The sequence below is a fragment of the Mytilus trossulus genome, chromosome 6 (assembly GCF_036588685.1).
Source record: "Mytilus trossulus isolate FHL-02 chromosome 6, PNRI_Mtr1.1.1.hap1, whole genome shotgun sequence".
In the NCBI taxonomy this organism is placed as follows: domain Eukaryota; kingdom Metazoa; phylum Mollusca; class Bivalvia; order Mytilida; family Mytilidae; genus Mytilus; species Mytilus trossulus.
In genome coordinates, this window is record NC_086378.1 from 38,265,868 (window position 1) to 38,285,216 (window position 19,349).

Consider the following 19,349-nt stretch of genomic DNA (forward strand, 5'->3'; position numbering starts at 1 on the left):
TCAGTCCTGGCTTTCAAATATTCAGATTTGGACGTTCATGATGAAGGTAAATCAAGGAAAAGGATTTAAAATTCATAAAATGTTTTTTTCAATTTTCTTTTTTGAAATCTAGAAGGTTTACAAATAGGCCTAATCTTGCAAAAAAATATTAAATTTGGGAATATACTTTTGTTGTCATCTACTTTATCACTTACACTCAAAACCAATTGTATTGTAACATTAGTTAAACAGACTCCTTCACAAATTTGTTTCGCGTTTGAAAAAACAGGAAGCTTAAACTTCAATCGTGTTTTTTTGTTGATGACAGTCGCCAATTTATCTCATCAGAGCTGAAAAATTAAAGAGCAAGTGAGCTATTAACATCATCCGTCGTCCTAATTTGTCATTAGAAACTACTGGGTCCCATTTAAAAAGAAATTGACCACACTTATCATTTGAGGTATCTAATTTGAAAAAAAACCCTAAACGTTTCCGATGATTTCGCCTACCAGCCAAAAACTAGTTTTGTCACTTGACAACCGCAATTACTATAAGGATATCTGACAGGACAAAATAAAAACGTGCTCAGATCTATATATAATACTGTGCACTTACACCAAAACTTATAGGACTCAAACAAATCAAACGAATGGAAAACAACAGTCATAATTCTGACTTGATACGGGTATTTTATTATGTAGAAATTTGTGAATAAATGAGTTGGGAAATGTATATCCCACAATCAGCATTGGTTGGGACTTACTGCACCCTTTTATAATTCTACTAATGTTTGTTTCTTGGCAAACACTATTGTGAATAGAGAACAAAACAGAAAATAGATCATATAAAAAAGAAGATGTGGCATGATTGTCAATGAGACAACTATCCACAAAAGACCAAAATGACACAAACATTAACAACTATAGGTCACCGTACGGCTTTCAACAACGAGCAAAGCCCACACCGCATAGTCATCTATAAAAGGTCCCGAAAGGACAATGTAAAACAATTCAAACGAGAAAACTTACGGCCTTATTTTTGTAAAAAAATGAGCAAAAAAAAAATATGTAACACATAAACAAACGACAACCACTGAATTACAGGTTGTATTTCTGTAAATATTGACAATGCAATTTTCCAAAGGAACTCCTTTTACGGCTAAAACTGTACCACTTTTATTATGAAGTTTGAAAAAAATCTTATCCTAGAATTGAAAGTTCATTTGCACCACAATATTTTTCAAAGGTCAAAATATAGGACTATGCGGCATATTTTCAACGTTTATATGCCCTGAACTTGTCAGAGTTTAAACTGACATTAATTTTATTAACTTCCCCAACCTCGAATGAAAGGTTACCACAGATTTCAATGTAAACAATATGCACGTGTTTATTTTCTGGTAACATTCCCAAGGTCTATCTCTGTGATATGGAACACAGAGAGCATTACCCAAAAGAGGCGTGTTTTCAGAAACAGCTGTATTTACAAAGTACAACCTACAGGCTCCTGACTTGGGAAAGGCACATACATAAATAATGTGGCGGGGTTAAAATCAGTACTACAAGATCAACACAAAAGATCTCATGCTACATTTTTTCGTAGCCATTGTTAAAGATGCACACAGACCAAGGTGAATAAACTCATATAAATATCAGGATTGAACTTTTCTATTTGCGAAAGACGCGCGTTTGCCTACAAAAGACTCACCAAAAACGCTCGAATAGGATTACAGGTAAAACAGCCAAATTAAGTACGAAATTGATTAGCATTTAGGACCCAAAATCCTAAAAGTTTTGCCAAATATAGCTATGATAATATATTCCGGTAATAAAGCTTTAATATTTCAAAAATTCAAAGTTGTATAAACAGTTATTTTATAAATCTGACCATATCAATGATAATTCATGTCAACACAGAAGTGCTGACTACTGTGCTGGTGATACAATCGGTGAATTAAAAAACCACCAGCAGTGGTATAGACTAATTTGTTTTAATAAACCCATCATACATACCAGTATTTAAATTTTCCATTTGCGCCAGACGCGCATTTCGTCTACAAAAGACTCATCAGTGACGCTCGAATCGGAAAATGTTAAAATGGCCAAATAAAGTACGAAATTGAAGTTCGTTGGGGACTAATTTTTCCTAAAAGTTTTGCCAAATAGAAAAACCTTAGTATTTCAAAAATTCAAAGTTCTGTAAACAGTTTATTCATGTTAATACAGAAGTGCTTACTACTGGGCTGTTGACACCCTCGGGGAATAAAAACTCCATCACCAGTGGCATCGACCAAACGGTTAGCGACACTTGATCTTCACAGTCTTTAGTTAGCAAACGGCACGAATTAGTAATCTGAAAATTTTCATTCAATAGTGCACGTTTTTTACACCAACTACACCATTTGTAGGATATCATTCACATTCATTATATTTTATACAATTAATCATGTTGGCATAAGAATAACGCTGAAGGCTCATTTCTTTTTTCACGATGAATTAAAACAATTCCATACACATTTGATAGTGTTTTCCTCATTGATGGAATCATCCAAATAATCGTACAGTAATCGTTTAATTACCTTTAATGTAATGGTCAGTTTGGATTAAATATCAGCTGTCAGAGAAAATAATACCAATTACAGATAAAACAACTTTACATAAATGTAATAAATTGCTTAGTCCGTAACTAACAACTTTATTGATCATACTAAGGAAAATCTACAGAATTAGATGATGGTATGCTATAACAGCCTGAGAAATGCAAGACAAAAACATATTCTAAAGGTTAACTGCCTGAAAAATAGCTGTTGTATTAGTAATAATTTGGTCGGTTAAAAATTATAAAAAGATAAAGACTTAAATATATTTATTAAACGGAGGTTAAATCAATTTTCAAATCTCAAGTCACAATGAAATCACATTTTTCTTTGGGATAAATATTTTTCCTGTCTAGATATCATAAGTATTTTGTAACTACATGTAAAAAGGAAAATAACCAAAATATCGAACTCCAAGGAAAATTCAAATCGGAAGCCCCTTAATATTACTCACACTCTTGAGTAGATCAAATTTATTCGTTCAGTGTATGTTCATTTGTGTCACTTCGTTTTTTGATTGAGTGAAGTCATTCCAATTGATAGTGTGTTCAGTAGTTGTCGTTTTTTAATGTGGTTAATAAGTGTCTATCGTTTCTCGTGTTTTATCGATTAGACCGTTGAATTCCCGTTTGAATGGTTTTACACGAGCGATTTTTTTGGGGGTCTTATTAGCTTGCTTGCAAATGCTCCGTGTTAAAGACCGTACCTTGACCTATAAGATTTTACTTTTATTAATTGTAACTTGGTGGAGAGATGTCTCATTGGCATTAATACCACATCTTCTTATATCTATATAATATTGATCAAGTAAAATTCGAACATTATAGTAGAAGGAAGTGGTTTTTTTTAAAACATTTTGGTATAAGAAAGACAATCAATAGTTATGATAAGGATTTGTTTGATAATATACACTGAATGTTATATATACTAGTACCTACTCTTGTATGTTTATTCATGTTTTATTATTTGAATATTTTTTATGGAACAGTATCTGTAGTCTATGTTTTTTTTGTTTTTATTGTTTCTCTCCTTTACTTCTTTTCTGCATTATGTAAACCAAACACAACCAGACGATTCATTTTCATTGCCAACGTGTGATTCGTTTCATCTCAGTTCTTATTACTTTGTTTTAAATTCAATTATGAAATCCAATTTTCTTGCTTTCATGTGGACTTGCTTTCTCACGTCACACAACAAAAAAAGATTACTACGTTCGGAATCGTTTAGTAGAAATTTACAAATTCGTTTACAGTTCATTGAAAAAATATGATAGAGTGAGCCTATATCGCATGTTAATACCATTAAAGAAACGAATTACATTACCGTATCTCGCGCAATAAGACAGATAGATTCGACGTTTAAGCATACAGTAAAGTTCCAGAGTGATATAAAATTGTTTCGAAAGGCAACTGTAAATGCAACAAATAGTGAATAACATACATGAGAGGCTGAATAGTGTTCATAGAAAAGAGAACAACGGGCCAAGAAAAAAAAGAGAAAAATTTGCTTAATTTTTTTTTAATAGATGGACTGTAAAAACATACAGAATTGAGAAAAATGTGCAAACATGATTTTTTTTGGAGAAAAACCTTAAATTGTTATATAGTACAGTACCGACGACCTTAATTTATAAAAGGAAGAAGAAACTACTGTCTGCATTCAACAATTCACAAAAATAACAGAGGAGTGAATAACCGACTTTTTGGTAAACTATTATTTCAAGTAGTGAGGACATTATCGAATAATTAACTAATTTATATGGTCACATCTCTGCGTGAGTGATGCTTAATACATTGTTTTAATTGTCATAAAGCAAACCTCGTTATTCCTTTACGGTCTCAATTACCTTAATTTCCCAGACGACTAGGTATACATACAGTAAAACATCACATTTCTAAATCAACTAGAACTAGTTAATTTCAACAAAATAAGTAGATAGAGGTTACAATTAAGAATGGTCTGATTGCTATCGAATCTAATTTTCTCATACGTAAAACCGTTCGATATGTAATAAAAGAAAAAACATTTTTTTAACGTTTATGACTAGCCTCCTATGTTATATACTATTTACAAAACCTCTGTGTGTTACAATTATTACCTACAACAAGATTTTGCTTACGCACATATGCATAAGGTGAATATTGGAGGTTAAAAAATAAAAGCTGAGTTACAAAGTATTGCCTTTAGAACTTAACAATGTTCGATCCTTTTCATATTCAGAACGCTTATGTCACTTTGTATTGTCTTCTGCATTTCGTAGTTTGACTTTTTTTTAAAAGCCAATTGGATTTGCATCTTCGACTTACAAATATTTAATATTTAACTGTGGTGCCATTCAAAACACGAGTCGCAAAATCGGAGGTGATTAATACTGAACTAATAATGTAATTGTGGTGGGTTTATTTTTGCAATAACATTCTGAACATTACAGTCTTTTAACATAGGTTTATTTCAAATAACAAAATAACCAGTTTGGCAGGAACATACAATTATTAAAGAATGAAGGCTTATCAACGCAGGATCGCGTTCATCATTTGACTTTTAAAAATGAAGGTTTGTGAGTTTTCATTTCATTGATTTGATTTGACAGCAGCATTTATGCATACGTATTTACAATATTTTTATATAACGGAATTGTTATAATTAGATGATAACAAGTTTAAATCTTTAAAAGCAGAATGTAAAATCTAAATTATTTAAAGATTTATAAAAGAAAAAAAAGAGAAGAAAAAGAAAGGTTTTTTGACTAATTTTTATCTACACTCTAAACTTTTTTTCCAACTGATGCAATTTGAAAGATAAGGTTTAAAATGCGGAAATCTATTTGTCCTCCAGGAATTCCATGTCATGCAAATGTCAATACAATGAATAACAGCGCCATTACATCTCATAGTAACAGGACAGATGATCCTCTAGGATTTATTGTACACAGATAATCGGTTATCACTGACGTGGGTCTAGACAGGGTTTTTTTTATATGGAAAGTCAAATATATATAATGACTAATTCTATAATGCTAAGCATACCACTAATTAAAAAATATTACATGGTGTATTTGTTATCCCAAATGTGCTGATAACCTTTCAAAGGTCTAATGCCATTTGGGAAAAAGAAAATCATAAAACGTTATATCAGTACACTAAACCTGCTGCCTTATATTTCTATGCAGTGAACATTGAATTTAAAGTACACAGGAGCAGTGAAACAAGTTTTCTTGCATTTATATCTACTGGTATTCATTGTTACATAAACGTTTAGACTTTAAATGAAATCAATTATCGTTCTTATGTTTTATTTTGATTCATTTTATAGCAACTTTAGGTAATACTTAATATACAGATACTGCTTGAATGTTGCTGCATCAGAAGATAAGCTTCAAAATAGAAAATTAAAATTCTCGCTTTGGTTCTCAACCTATAGCACAAAAGAAGATATGAAATAACATGCTGATAATGCTTTTATTTTCAGATAAGTATTTGTGTGAATCCGAGCAGGTTTTTTCATTTATCATTTTGTAACTTCCATTGGTAATTCTTTTTTTTTTGTGTAAACTTTAGCTATTCTTTTTATTAAACAATTAAAATTATTCCTTTGATTTTCGGATTTCCAAACAGTTGATATCAAGGTGATAATAAACAATGGAATTTGAACTCCTAATCGGAGAATGTAAATTGGCCATGATACTATATATTTAGTGCTATAATATAAGACTTAGAAGGTTCATATCATTTACATTCAACGTTATGTTATCGGATATTTTGTTTTTACTATCAATGTTAAAGCTCGAACATTGATTATAACAAAAACAACGATGAAAACGTTGAATGTAAATGATATGAACCTCCGAAGTCTTATATCATAGGACTAGGTGAATATTTTAATTGTTTAACTCTTTTTCAATTGCTTTTGAAAGTTAAATGGAGTTGCAAAATTTAGGATTTATTGCATATTAAATTCACATTACGTTCAAATGAAAGTATGGAGCTATGTTAAATTGTAAACTTGAAAGTTAAAGACAAATTTTCATAGACGATTATGATTGATGCAAAAAACAATTGGATCTTTGATTTTTGCATTCAACAAGAATATAATCCAATGAAAGATTAAAGATTTACCTTGTTAGTGATTAATTTTCAAATAAGGCCCGGACAACAGTTTTATTTTATAGAGTACATCTCTTTTATCCATTGTTTTTGACTTGACCTTATAGTATGCTTTATAGCTAGTAAATACATTTGTCTTTTAAACACACAATTGTCATGTAAGGAGCGTAATGATGTCATGTGGATAAATTCATCGGTTTCCATGAGCAAAATTGACAGCGGGTCATCCCTACAATAGTTTCTATTTATTCCTTCGTCACTGATGAGTCTTTTATAGAAGAAACGTGCGTCTGGTGTACACATTTTAATCCTAGTATCCATGATAAGTTTATTAAAAAGTTATCAAAGGTACCAGGATTATAATTTAGTACGCCAGACGCGCGTTTCGTCTACATAAGACTCATCAGTGACGCTCATACCGAAATAGTTATTAACCAAACAAATACAAAGTTGAAGAGCATTGAGGATCCAAAATTCCAAAAAGTTGTGCCAAATACGGCTAAGGTAATCTATCCCTGGAATAAGAAAATCCTTAGTTTTTCGAAAAATTCAAAGTTAACAATTGAAAAAATATGAAGTGTAATGGGGAGATTATTTTGACGAAGTGAAATCCTGACTGCAAATGAATGATCAATGCCATATTTCTGTATCAAGCATATTATATAATTTGTTTCAAACAAATTACGTAGATTAGATTTTGTCAAGATTGAATACATTGGTGTAATATACATAATCAATGTACACTATTACCACCGTAAATATTAAGAATAAAAAAATGCAGAGTATGCTTCATTCAGAATAAAGCCTTTGAACCGGATAATCTAAGACATCTAGAGGTCAATATACTGTCTCAAGGAATATAAAAGGTATGGTATCTAACTATAAATGGCAACTAGTCTAAAAAGTTATGAATAAATTTTACAGAGACTTCAAAAGATATACGATCAAAATATATTTTCTAAATTACAAAACAAAAATTGAGATATAACAAACTTATACGACTGACGATTTTACTAGCTTTTGGAAAACTAATGCACATGTATTCAATAAGTAGCTTATGGTCAAATACATACATTCTATGCAGGTTTATTCTAATTTTTAAAATTGATATTGTAAATGTATGTATTTTGGCTTATTATTATGATATCAATACAAATGGTAAGTTAGTCAAATTTTATAAAGATTTATTATGGAGAATTGTACGATATTTGATTAAAATTAGTTGCAATAAAATTGGGAATGGAAACGGGGAATGTGTCAAAGCGACCACAATCTGACCATAGAGTACACAACAGCCGAAGGCCACCAATAGGTCTTCAAAGGAGTGAGAAACTCCCGCACCCGGAAGCGTCATTGAGCTGGCCCCTAAACAAATATGTATATTAGTTCAGTGATAATGGACGTCATACTAAACTCCGAATTATACACAGGAACTAACACAAGACTAACAAAGGCCAGAGGCTCCTAACTTGGCACAGGCGCAATATTGGCGGCGGGGTTAAACATGTTTTTTGATATCTTAGCCCTCCCCCTAAACGCTTTGTATGGCTCAAAAGGTTCAGCCGTGTTTTGAAAAGTGCTTACAACATCTGAGCTATATTAAGCTTCAATACATTTGTATTTTTGCATTGAGAAGCATTCTAGTGCTAAACAAGATTTTTGGTGAGGTAGACGAAATTGACAGTAAACAGTTGTCAAAGGTACCAGGATTATAATTTAATACGCCAGACGCGCGTTTCGTCTACATAAGACTCAGCAGTTACGCTCAGTTAAAAAAAAGTTATAAAGCCAAACAAGTACAAAGTTAAAGAGCATTGAGGACCCAAACGTCAAAAAGTTGTGCCAAATATGGCTAAGGTAATCTATTCCTGGAATAAGAAAATTCCTACTTTTTCGAAAAATTTAAAGTTTAGTATCAAAAAATTTATAAAATTGATATTCATGTCATCACCGAAGTGCTGACTACTGGGCTGGTGATACACTCGTGGACGAAACGTCCACCAGCAGTGACAGGTCCCCAGTGGTGTATTGAATTTTGATGTCCAAAAATAGACAGGTCAAACTTTTTTTAATTTTATTTGCAATACTACTTTTATTTGGGAATCAATTGTAAATCTAGATTTATAATTAGACTGATTTTTCCCCCTTTTTTTATAAGATAAACAATAGTTTTACCTGGCGTAGCCGTGCGTCAAATGTATTTTGGCATTTTTCTGTAAAAAAAAAAGTAAAACATCTTATATCCAGAATAGGGTATTAAATAATAATCCATCATATTTGTGAAAATGTAAGTGGTCATTCCTAACTTTAATACTTTTAGATTAATTGATAAAAAAATAATACGACCTCGTCCAGTATTAATGACTGCTTCTAAAGTGTAATCACTGATGTTTATTTAGATTTAATCTTGAATTCCTGACATTGAAATATATAATCATGCGTTATGCTTTCCTCATGACAAATCATTGAACGATGTTTTATGGTCAATTAAGAAAATACCGTGCAACTGTGAGCTTTACAGTGAAAACAAAAGCGTGACTATAAACCTTCTGCAGCTTCAAACGATTGAAATACTAAAGGTTAACTTGTATTTTGAAAGTTTTGAAGTGGTTATACATGGGCAATTGATTGCGTTTTTCAATTTGATAGTTGTTCAAATTTCAGCTTAACTTTTATGGACTGAATTTTTGGATCTCCCTAACCATCATTTGCGAGTATGGTCTTGAGGAACGATGATATTCCTATTGGAATTTTGGTCCTCAATGCTCTTCAACTTTATACTTGTTTGGCTATTTTGATCTGAGCTTCACTGATGAGTCTTATGTAGACGAAACGCGGGTCTGGCGTATTAAATTATAATCCTAGTACCTTTGATAACTATATATACTAGTATAAACCTTCGGAAGGGGTCGTAAATGTCGTGTTAAGAGAGAGATCCATATCTCATGCACGTACAATACACCATTGTATATTTCGAAATAGGACAGACTAAAGCCGATATAAGGCAGCACTCGCACCCGCAAAGTGGAAAGGGATTAATATAAGTTGCATTAACTTTTTACCAATCAATTAGAATATATATGTTTAAACTAATTAAACTTGCACCAAAGTTAATATAAACCTAAAATGATGACAGTGTATTGGGAGAACGCGAATCATATCATTTGACATTAGTATGCAAATAAGTACATCGGCACTTTAATGACATAAAAAGTTGTGCATTTATATTGATACTTTTTGTTGTTTTGTTTGTACGTTTCAACTTCATTAGGAAAAATAGGTTTGTTCATCATTGGAAACTGAAAGTCCCCCAGGAATTCATTGTACGATATATTTGATATGAAAGACAATTACATATGTGATATCATACTATGTTTTCACCCACATGATATTCAGGTTACATATTTCCAACATTGTGTAATTAAAACAGTTTTGATTTATATGTACAGATCTGTCGTAGGATATTAAATGTAGCTTAAAATTATGACAGTGAGCATCTTCAATTTCACTACTGTGCTTATGTCATGTGTGTTGTATGCATTGGTATGTTTGTATGAGTTCATATAACGTTTCACCATCAAAAATAGAAGGCACATAATCATCCAAATCAGGAAATCACATTCTAATACAATATACAAAGGCAACAGTAGTATACCGCTGTTCAAAAGCCACACAAAGATTGAGAGAAAACAAAACAAGGTTTCAAAATAAAACCGACTAAAACACTTCAACTATAAGAGAAAAACAACGAAATAACAAAACACAGAAGTGCAACAAAAAACAGAGGAAAATACATCCTTCATTGAAACGAACTTTTAAAATTTATTCATAACTGTTTAGACTAGTTGCCATTTATAGTTAGATACCATACCTTTTAAATAACAACTTCCACATTCCTGACTTGGTACAGGATATTTTGAGAAAAAATGGTAGGTTGAACCTAGTTAGGGGCTAGAAAAACCTTCGCGCTTGATGGCATTGTAAAATATACTCCGCAAAGGATTATATTACATGACGGGAACACAATAAATATAAATGCAAAAACACCAAAGGCAGAGAAATACATAAATAAATAATATTAGAGAACAGTTCGACATGTTAACCCCAGAATAACAACGAATAACTAAATAAATATAGGACGGTTCACAAAAACAGCTTAATGTAATTACGAAGTTTTGTGTCTGTGATACAAACAGATCAACGCCATAAAAAGTAACGTCATTGGTAAATTTCAAAAATTTGAATATAAATAAAGATCAGGTTTTTAATTATGTTATTTGATGTACTTAACAATTACATGTATATGTTTATGGAATTGTGTTTGTAATAGTGGAACTATCTATGCAGGCCTTTCTGTCGAACCAACTGTGTAAAACACATAAATCCTGTGCACATAGTTGCTTGAAACTAAAATCATACAAATGAACAGGGTGAATAATTACCTTAACTTTTACATACGAATAGAAAAAAAGATATAATTACAACCACAAAAAAAAAATTGATGCTAGAACCACTAATACAAAAAAAATAAAGATATACTGTCCACCAAAAGTTAACCACCACCTAAATATAACTGGCAATATGTTTGAAACTATTGCCAAAAAAAATTGATATTTTGTGTTATAAATTGCCTTTAACATACACTAAGGAAATTCATTACGACCAAAAAGATAAAAAAAAACTCCGTTAAACCCGTCCGGTAAAGTATAATCAAAAGTCATCTGCACTTTTACAAATACACTGTTTCAATACTTTTAAATCACATTCCTTTTGTCACGCGTAAAGGTGAAATTTGACCTTCATCAAATCATTGTGTAATAGTTATTTTGTGGCTAAACGTTGGCAAACATTTTGCATATCAAATGACGGAAGGAGTACTGAGTGCATAGGTAACCTTTTCAATGTTAACATGTTGACACAGGAACTATAAATGATAAAGAAAAGTCCAGAAGACCCCATTTAAATTCCTGCTGTGCTGACGGACTGCTATTCGTCGAGTTTAAGACAGCCCATTTACACTACCAAGTAGCTTAGACACCACTGGTCTCCAGCTGCAGGTGGTCGTGTTAGTGTTCGCACATTGATCCGTCGACTTTAAAGAGGCAACATAAGAGCACGTCGTGTTGCAAGAGACTTGCACTTACAGCCATACACCGTATTATATGGTTTCAATGGTCTAATGACCATCGTCGCTGGAACATGAGAAGCTGGCAAAAATGCATTGATCAGATAAGAATCGGTTACTGGTACGTCCAGCAGACGACAGTCTACGAGTTTGGCGGGAAAATAAAACTGCCTATGACCAAAGCAACATTATCCCAACGACTACATTTGGTGCTGTTGGTCTTACAATATGGGATTGCTTCTCATACCGTTGTAAGCTTGGTATGCATATTCTGCAGGATAACATGAGCATGCAACTTTTTTCCAACATAAGTAAACATTTAATTGTTTATGTTATATTAATATTGCATAATTATCTAGCTTTAACTCTGTTTAGACACAAAACTTTAAAAGAATTACAAAGAAGTTTCAAGAATATAGTGTGCATATTACGTTATCATGTTATGTAAACTATTAAGCGTGAAATCAAAGATTAAGCGTGAAATCAAAGATTAAGCGTGAAATCAAAGATTAAGCGAAGCAAAAGAGTAACTCAAACAGAAAATAATGTTACCTTTAAGGTTTCTTTTAAAAACTGTTTTAAACGTTATAAAGAGTAAAGATTCAATTAAACTTTCTTTTGCATGATAACAATGCATCATTTATCTCGTACTTAATGAACCGCTATTCATAAAAATAAGCATTATAAGATTTTTATTGGACAGGATCAATTGAAGCATTTACAAAGATTTATACCCTTCATAAAAAAGTACGAGTCTTTAAAGTTAGAAGAAATGTGCCAGGGCACGTAACCGACCCGCAGAGAAATCATATTCAACATTCATTCAGCTAAATTATAGTATTGAACTGTTCACGTGTTGCAAACGATTATAAGCGTATTTTAGTTTTGCATCATGAAATTAGCGAGGGTTTTTATTATACAATGATGTCCGATTAACACAATGATTTAATAACTACTACAAGTACCAATCTACGTCAACACAGTTCTTCATTAACTGGGTTATAGCTAAATGAAACCGTTGGTAGAATATTAAATAAAAACTAAACACAATTGTATAAACTCAGTTTTTTATTCTTCTTACATTATATTTTTCTACAATTTCCCACAAATAGTTTTAATTCAATATTATTCTTGTATTGACGTACGTTGTATTTAACTGTAATTGAAATCAATAACAGGTCAAGTAAGAGCATACAAATAAGTTGATATATATGTCTATAGATGAAGCCAATTATAAAGTCTTCATGAGGTTATGATAAATATCAATTACCAGCGTAACATAGCAAGATTTCACGTAGCATTATTTGTTTGTTTGCAAATTCTAGAATTAAGCCAGCTAAGCAAAGACACATACAAGACTTTGAACTGATTTATTAATTAATTGATTGATTATTGATTGGTTTGTACATAATTCTCTAAGATTCATCAATACAATCCTAATTACTTACCATATTATGTGAAAATTGATTAAGGTATTTAAAAAAAAGAGCAAACAATCTTTCACTTGTTTGTCGAAAAACATTTTACCTTCCAATAATTCCAAAAAAGTGTTGGCAAACAAGGTAGTTGGATAGTGTACACGTTTCAAATCACTCCTACAAATCAAAATCTAGCATATCACACAGACAACACCAACACACTCAAGTCAAAGCTGTAACAATATAGAAATAGTTTCGTAGAGTATTAGGAATAGTAATGATAACTTCAATAAAAAAAAAAGACAGTTGTACTATTGTTTGTCTGTTTGTCCTTTTCATTTTAAGCCATGGCGTTGTCAGTTTTTTTCAATTTATGAGTTTGACTGTCCCTCTGGTATCTTTCGTTCCTTTTTTTTTACATAAAGAACGACACTAGGAAATGGTATACGACAGTAGAGCTTAATTCATTGCTCTTTCTTAATACAGTTGGCCATTTGAAAAAACATTGTCTTTCCTGAAATTGATGCAAATATAAGCTGCCTCTTATGAGTGGAGAGGGTGTAACACTCTAATACTGGACCTTGCTTATTGTCTTGTCCGGATCTCGTATCTTGCTTATCAGTATAATAATAGGCCCTTGTAATTTCACGTAACGTCCGCCTTCAATTCCAGTTTTCACGCAAAATAATTTCTCTTTTCACATGTTATGCTTACAAAAAAAAAGACCTATCCCACAGCATGATTACACCCAAATAAGACCCCCACTGTATTTTTGGTATCTATCAGTATCTGTAATATTTTTCTTAAATCTTTTGTATGTAAACAACGGCAATTGTTTAACTTTAAACTCTGAAACTTACATTTTTGACGACTTGTATACACTCATTAGTTTAAATTTGAGACAGTAAAATCGATTGATATAAACTATGTGATTACCATTATACTTCATATTGTCATGTAATAGTATACATTATCTTAGATTATAATGCAAACATGAAAATGGAATTTTGTTGTTTCCTTCGCTCGAATCCTCCAATCTGATACAGGTCGTAAACTTTTTACTGATTTAACAATTTTTCGTTTTATATGATAGACGGCTGGTAAATATTTTGGTAAAAATATATGTTATGAATTCAGCAAAATTATTAAAAAAGATAGAAAATAAAATTTTCTTCTGAATTTTATTATGATAAAATATAAGATTCTTTGAAACTCTCAGATGTAGCAGACAGAACAATTTTTTTTTAATCATGAAACTCTCACAAGGACGGGATTGACTGAAAAGTAATTTAAGTGTCTATAATACGTCTCAATTATCTGTTAAGATTGTGAAGTAAAAATATCATTTAACATGTATCGACATTTTCCATTTATATAATATATAACAAAAAAAAGATTTTCTAGCAATTCACCTTTTCATAATTATAATTTCATGTTCGTACCCAACCCAGCGTTGAATTTTATTTTTTAAGATATACTTATCCAATTACAACATTTTGATACGCTTTCGAAACCGTTACCCGAGGTATATTAGATCACAATATTTCGGTTTTCGCTTTTACCAAATTGCATTATGGTCTGAAACAACCAAATGTCAAAGTGAGGACAATAATAACGCTATTCCCGAGATACATTGTTATATCTTTGCATTTCATAGGATTGTCATATATTTCATACATGAATAAGTTCTATGACACACCAATTCAAGTTTATAGTAAAAACTTTATACTTTTCTGACTCATATCCTTATTGTTGACGAGTTGGTTTAAGTTGTGAGTACTCCTCCTCCTCAGTTTTATCACCTGAGGAGTCTAGAATCATTATGATACAATAAAACATATCAATAAATCAAATATTAAAAAATGGCTAGTTGCTCAGATACCTCGACACCATGCAATTACCGATAATTAGAAATATTAAATAATCGTTTAATTGAGTATCTTGACATAACCTCGAATCGGTTTCATGTCCTGTTAGTATAAGTTAGTTTAAGTTTTAAGTAAAACATATCTACAATAAAACAGAAAATACTTGGAAATGTATTTTATTGAAAATAAATTAATGGTTGCTGCAAATGCATTAATCCACTTTGATATTGAAGTAATTACAAGATGCATTATGTATAAGGCAGGCTCTGTGTCGAATAGGACATCCCAAGGCGTGTGATCAATCTAATTAAGCTCAATAGTCTAATACGTTGTATAGAGATAGTTCAATTTTATTGTTTCGTTTTCTGCGTTTTCTGTTGGTACACAATGATATCAAACATTACTCTAAAAGTGAAGAACTAATTAAGATGAAAAGATATTTTATGGAAATAGGAATGGAATATACATAGTTGTTACAAATTGGGTAAGTTCTTTTTTAAGAAAAAATACTTCTAACGATTTTTATTTTTTTTTAATTTGTACTTTATTGTCAGTAATTTTATTTTTGATAACAAAATTTAGCAAGTCCCATCTAATGTAACTGTATTTGTTTTCGTCAGTCATAATTTTGTTCAAAGTCACATAACATGTTTTTATCATGAATTTCAATAATATGAATTTCCTTCCGAATAACTAATTTGCTTTAATCTTTTTGTATATCAAAATGGTCATTTCTTGAAGTTCAGAAAAGTCTTATATTGAAACTATGTTATATACTGTATTTAGTTCCTCTTTTATTTAACTATCTATCTCATACTATATATATATATAGGAAGATGTGGTGTAAGTGCCAATGAGACAACTCTCCATCCAAATAACAATTTAAAAAGTAAACCAGTATAGGTTAAAGTATACATACAACACCGATATAATCCAAAAATAAGTTTAGTTAAGCTACAATTAAACTGAGAATAATAGACTTCATAACAATCTTGAATTTCTAATGTAGTTTAGCCATATCGAGTTGGTGTTATTTAGCAGATAAACGTTACCAAAAAGTCTGGCCTGTGTTATTAAAGATAATTAGTCTCCTACGATCGTCGATTATGGAATATGAAATTCAACAGTTGCACTAACGATCTATAAAACAAAATAATAACACAAGACACATTTTAGCAATAAATATTTAGAATATCAATTTAACACTTTTTTTTAGTTAGAATAAAAGAATCTGTATTTAAATAACACAATGCCTGTACCAAGTCAGGAATATGACAGTTGTTATCCATTCGTTTGATGTGTTTTGACTTTTGATTTTGCCTTTTGATTTTGGATTTTCCTTTTGAATTTTCCTCGGAGTTCGGTATTTTTGTGTTTTTACTTTTTTCCCGCATGTTGACTATCGAACATGTTAAAAATCAGAATAAAAAAGTTAAGTAAAAATAAGCGCGTTTGAAAAGCGATACAAAACCGTTTTTATGGATCTCGATATTGATGACTTTTCAAATCTAAACCTCCTGGTTGCAACTGTTCATCTTTTCCAATTCATAAAGCATTAAAAAATCAGGACGGTCATAAAATGATGCTTAACACCTGTCCTGCATCAATAAAAATGTGATGATGTCACCAAATTCAAAGCCCAAAACATTATTGGTTTATGTAATAACAATTTTTGAACTTCTTAACAAAGGTAATATGGAACCAATGATTCGATTTTGGCCTGATTCAAATAATATCTTTTTGTTGTAAATTCAGTGTATTTAAAAATGAAAAACAACACGCTTAAATATTCCATACTTCCGAAGCGGTTTTGATCTGGGTTAACCTTCATCAGGAACGCTCCATGCCCAATATTCTAAAGCCGAGAATGCTTAAGGACCAAAACAGTTGACACTAAGAAATAACATAAAAAAGTATTATTGATCATATTTAAAAATGAATAAATGAAACATTTAAAAATTAAGGTGGCCTGGCTGTTTTAAGGTCTCTTTTCGCTTTTTTTATGTCTTTGATTACACAAATATTTAATTTTGAGCGTGTGTGATTTAGATTAAATCAGAAAGGCGTGTCATATACGCGATATGTTTTGTTCATATTTCATTATTTAAGATTGAAGCTAAGTTTATTATCCCAACTAAACATTTGTACTTTACTGACATATCAAAATGTGTTTATATACCTGAGCTGAATATTTAAACATTACCAATGATACACATTTCAATACAGGAAATTGGTCTAAATGAATACAAAGTTGACGGCGACATGATGTTTATTCGTCAATTTTGTGGTATCTAAGCAGATCTCACAAACATCGTTAATCTCGCCGCAATTTTACGCCTGTCCCATGTCAGGATCCCCTGGCCTTTGTTAGTCTTGAATGATTTTTAATTTTAGTTTCCTGTTTATAATTCGGAGTTTAATATGACGTCCATTATCACTGTACTAGTATACATATTTATAAGGGGCCAGTTGAAGGACACCTACGGGTGTGAGAGTTTCTCGCTACATTGAAGACCCATTGGTGGCCTTCGGCTGTTGTCTGCTATTCGGTCAGGTTGTTGTCGCTTTGACACATTCCCCATTTCCTTTCTCAAATATATAGTGGACACTTGTATCTCTTATTGTATACGCATTCAAAATCTCGTTTTTCCAACTGTGTCAGTAATCGTTATATTATATTTTAGGTATTTTTCAAAAAGACAAAATGATGTTGATGACAAATCACCAGATGGGTGAATACCTGTGTGTAGGGGACCAGATTGCGTTATACTCGGTAGAAACAGAAGGATATGCTTACAGTGTCCAATCAAGGTAAAAGATATGTTTTTATGTAGTGTTTGCAAGTCAAATATGTAAAGTATGCCAAATTCATCCGATCACTTTAGTTATCCATAAAAGGTAAAATTTGTCCGAGGGAGTTAAAACCTAAGTTTCTTTATAATAAACTGACAATTTTAGAAAGTTTTTTTTATAAATCATGTCAGTACCGAAGTACTGAATAGTGTGCTTATGATAACCTCGGGATCTGATATCCAACCAGTAGCGGAATCGACCCTAATCTATAAAAAGGAAAACCACACGTTATGAATTTCATGCGCCCAAAGCTCTTTTATGATCATTTTATATTTATTGAATGCAAACACAGACAACCTTCGAACTTTCGAAATCTTTTTAAAATTCGTTCCGATTTCATAATTTATAGGAGTTTTTGCGTATTACTTTTATTTGTGACTGTTTTATGTCTAGTTTTGTGTTGAAATTTCGTGAGGGAGATTAAATACAGTCATTACGTGTCATATAAAAAGGCACAGTGTTTAGAATGTCTAATTGGGCAAATTTCATGCCGTAATTCATTCATTTCAAATTTATGTCGACACACTCGACTTGGATAAGTCGAACCTCGGATAAGTCGAATACGGTCCCTTCGACTCGAAATAACGTTGAATGTATTTGAAAGCTTATAATGTACACAAATCGAAAAAAGAAATACTTATAAAAATACCAAATCAATATAAGGTCAACTTTGTCTGTAGGAGCTGGAAAAGCAGTTTCTTCATAAACTCAAAATATAATTTACTGAAATTTTCAGAAAGGTTTGATATTAATTATGTCAGTACCGAAGTCCTGACTTCTTAAAGGATGATACCCCTGGGGACTGAAAGCCCACCCGAACCAGTATCTACCCAATACTGTACAAAATTAAAACACACTATAAATTTCATTTTCTGAAGCACTTTCCTTGATTTACCTTCATCGGTCCTTTCATCTGGAACTCTCAAAGTCAAATATATAAAAGTAAACAAATCCCAATAGTTGATGACCTATATAACCAAAGGGACCATCTGAGGTCACTGTTGCCTGAAGGAGTTGAAACCCTAGTTTATTTATGGTCTCTAACTTACTTACTTTGAGTTCATTTGTCAAAAAATGTAAAAAATCATTTAAAACATTAAATTTCACTAAAGGCATACATGCCCTTTTTAGCCGCATCTTAAAAAAATAACCAACTTGGCACTATGCTTAATTTTTCTTTGGTATAATATCAAAACATTCAATTCCTTCTTAGGTACGGCCATCAAGTGACACATTTAGCATTCAGTTTTATTGAAGTTCATGCTCCATCATTGTTAGATCCACTTATTTCGCTTACTATTTGTGGCTTGTTTGGAAACTAATGATATATAACATATTGTCGATACTGTATGTAAACAATTTTGGTAACAAATCAAATCGGTGTTTGTAAAAGTCGTTGGGTTAACA

At 31.5% G+C, this 19,349-nt stretch overlaps 1 protein-coding gene across 1 annotated transcript in view; it reads left to right on the top strand.

Annotated features, from left to right (window-relative positions):
- Window positions 1-15,376: 15,376 nt before the first annotated feature.
- Window positions 15,377-19,349, top strand: part of LOC134721299 (inositol 1,4,5-trisphosphate receptor type 3-like) — an 85,216-nt gene continuing 81,243 nt past the window's right edge. The window contains exons 1-2 of the mRNA XM_063584183.1: window positions 15,377-15,573; window positions 17,774-17,900. Coding sequence (XP_063440253.1) covers window positions 17,794-17,900 — 107 coding nt within the window. The 5' untranslated portion in view covers window positions 15,377-15,573; window positions 17,774-17,793. The remainder of the gene's footprint in view (window positions 15,574-17,773; window positions 17,901-19,349) is intronic.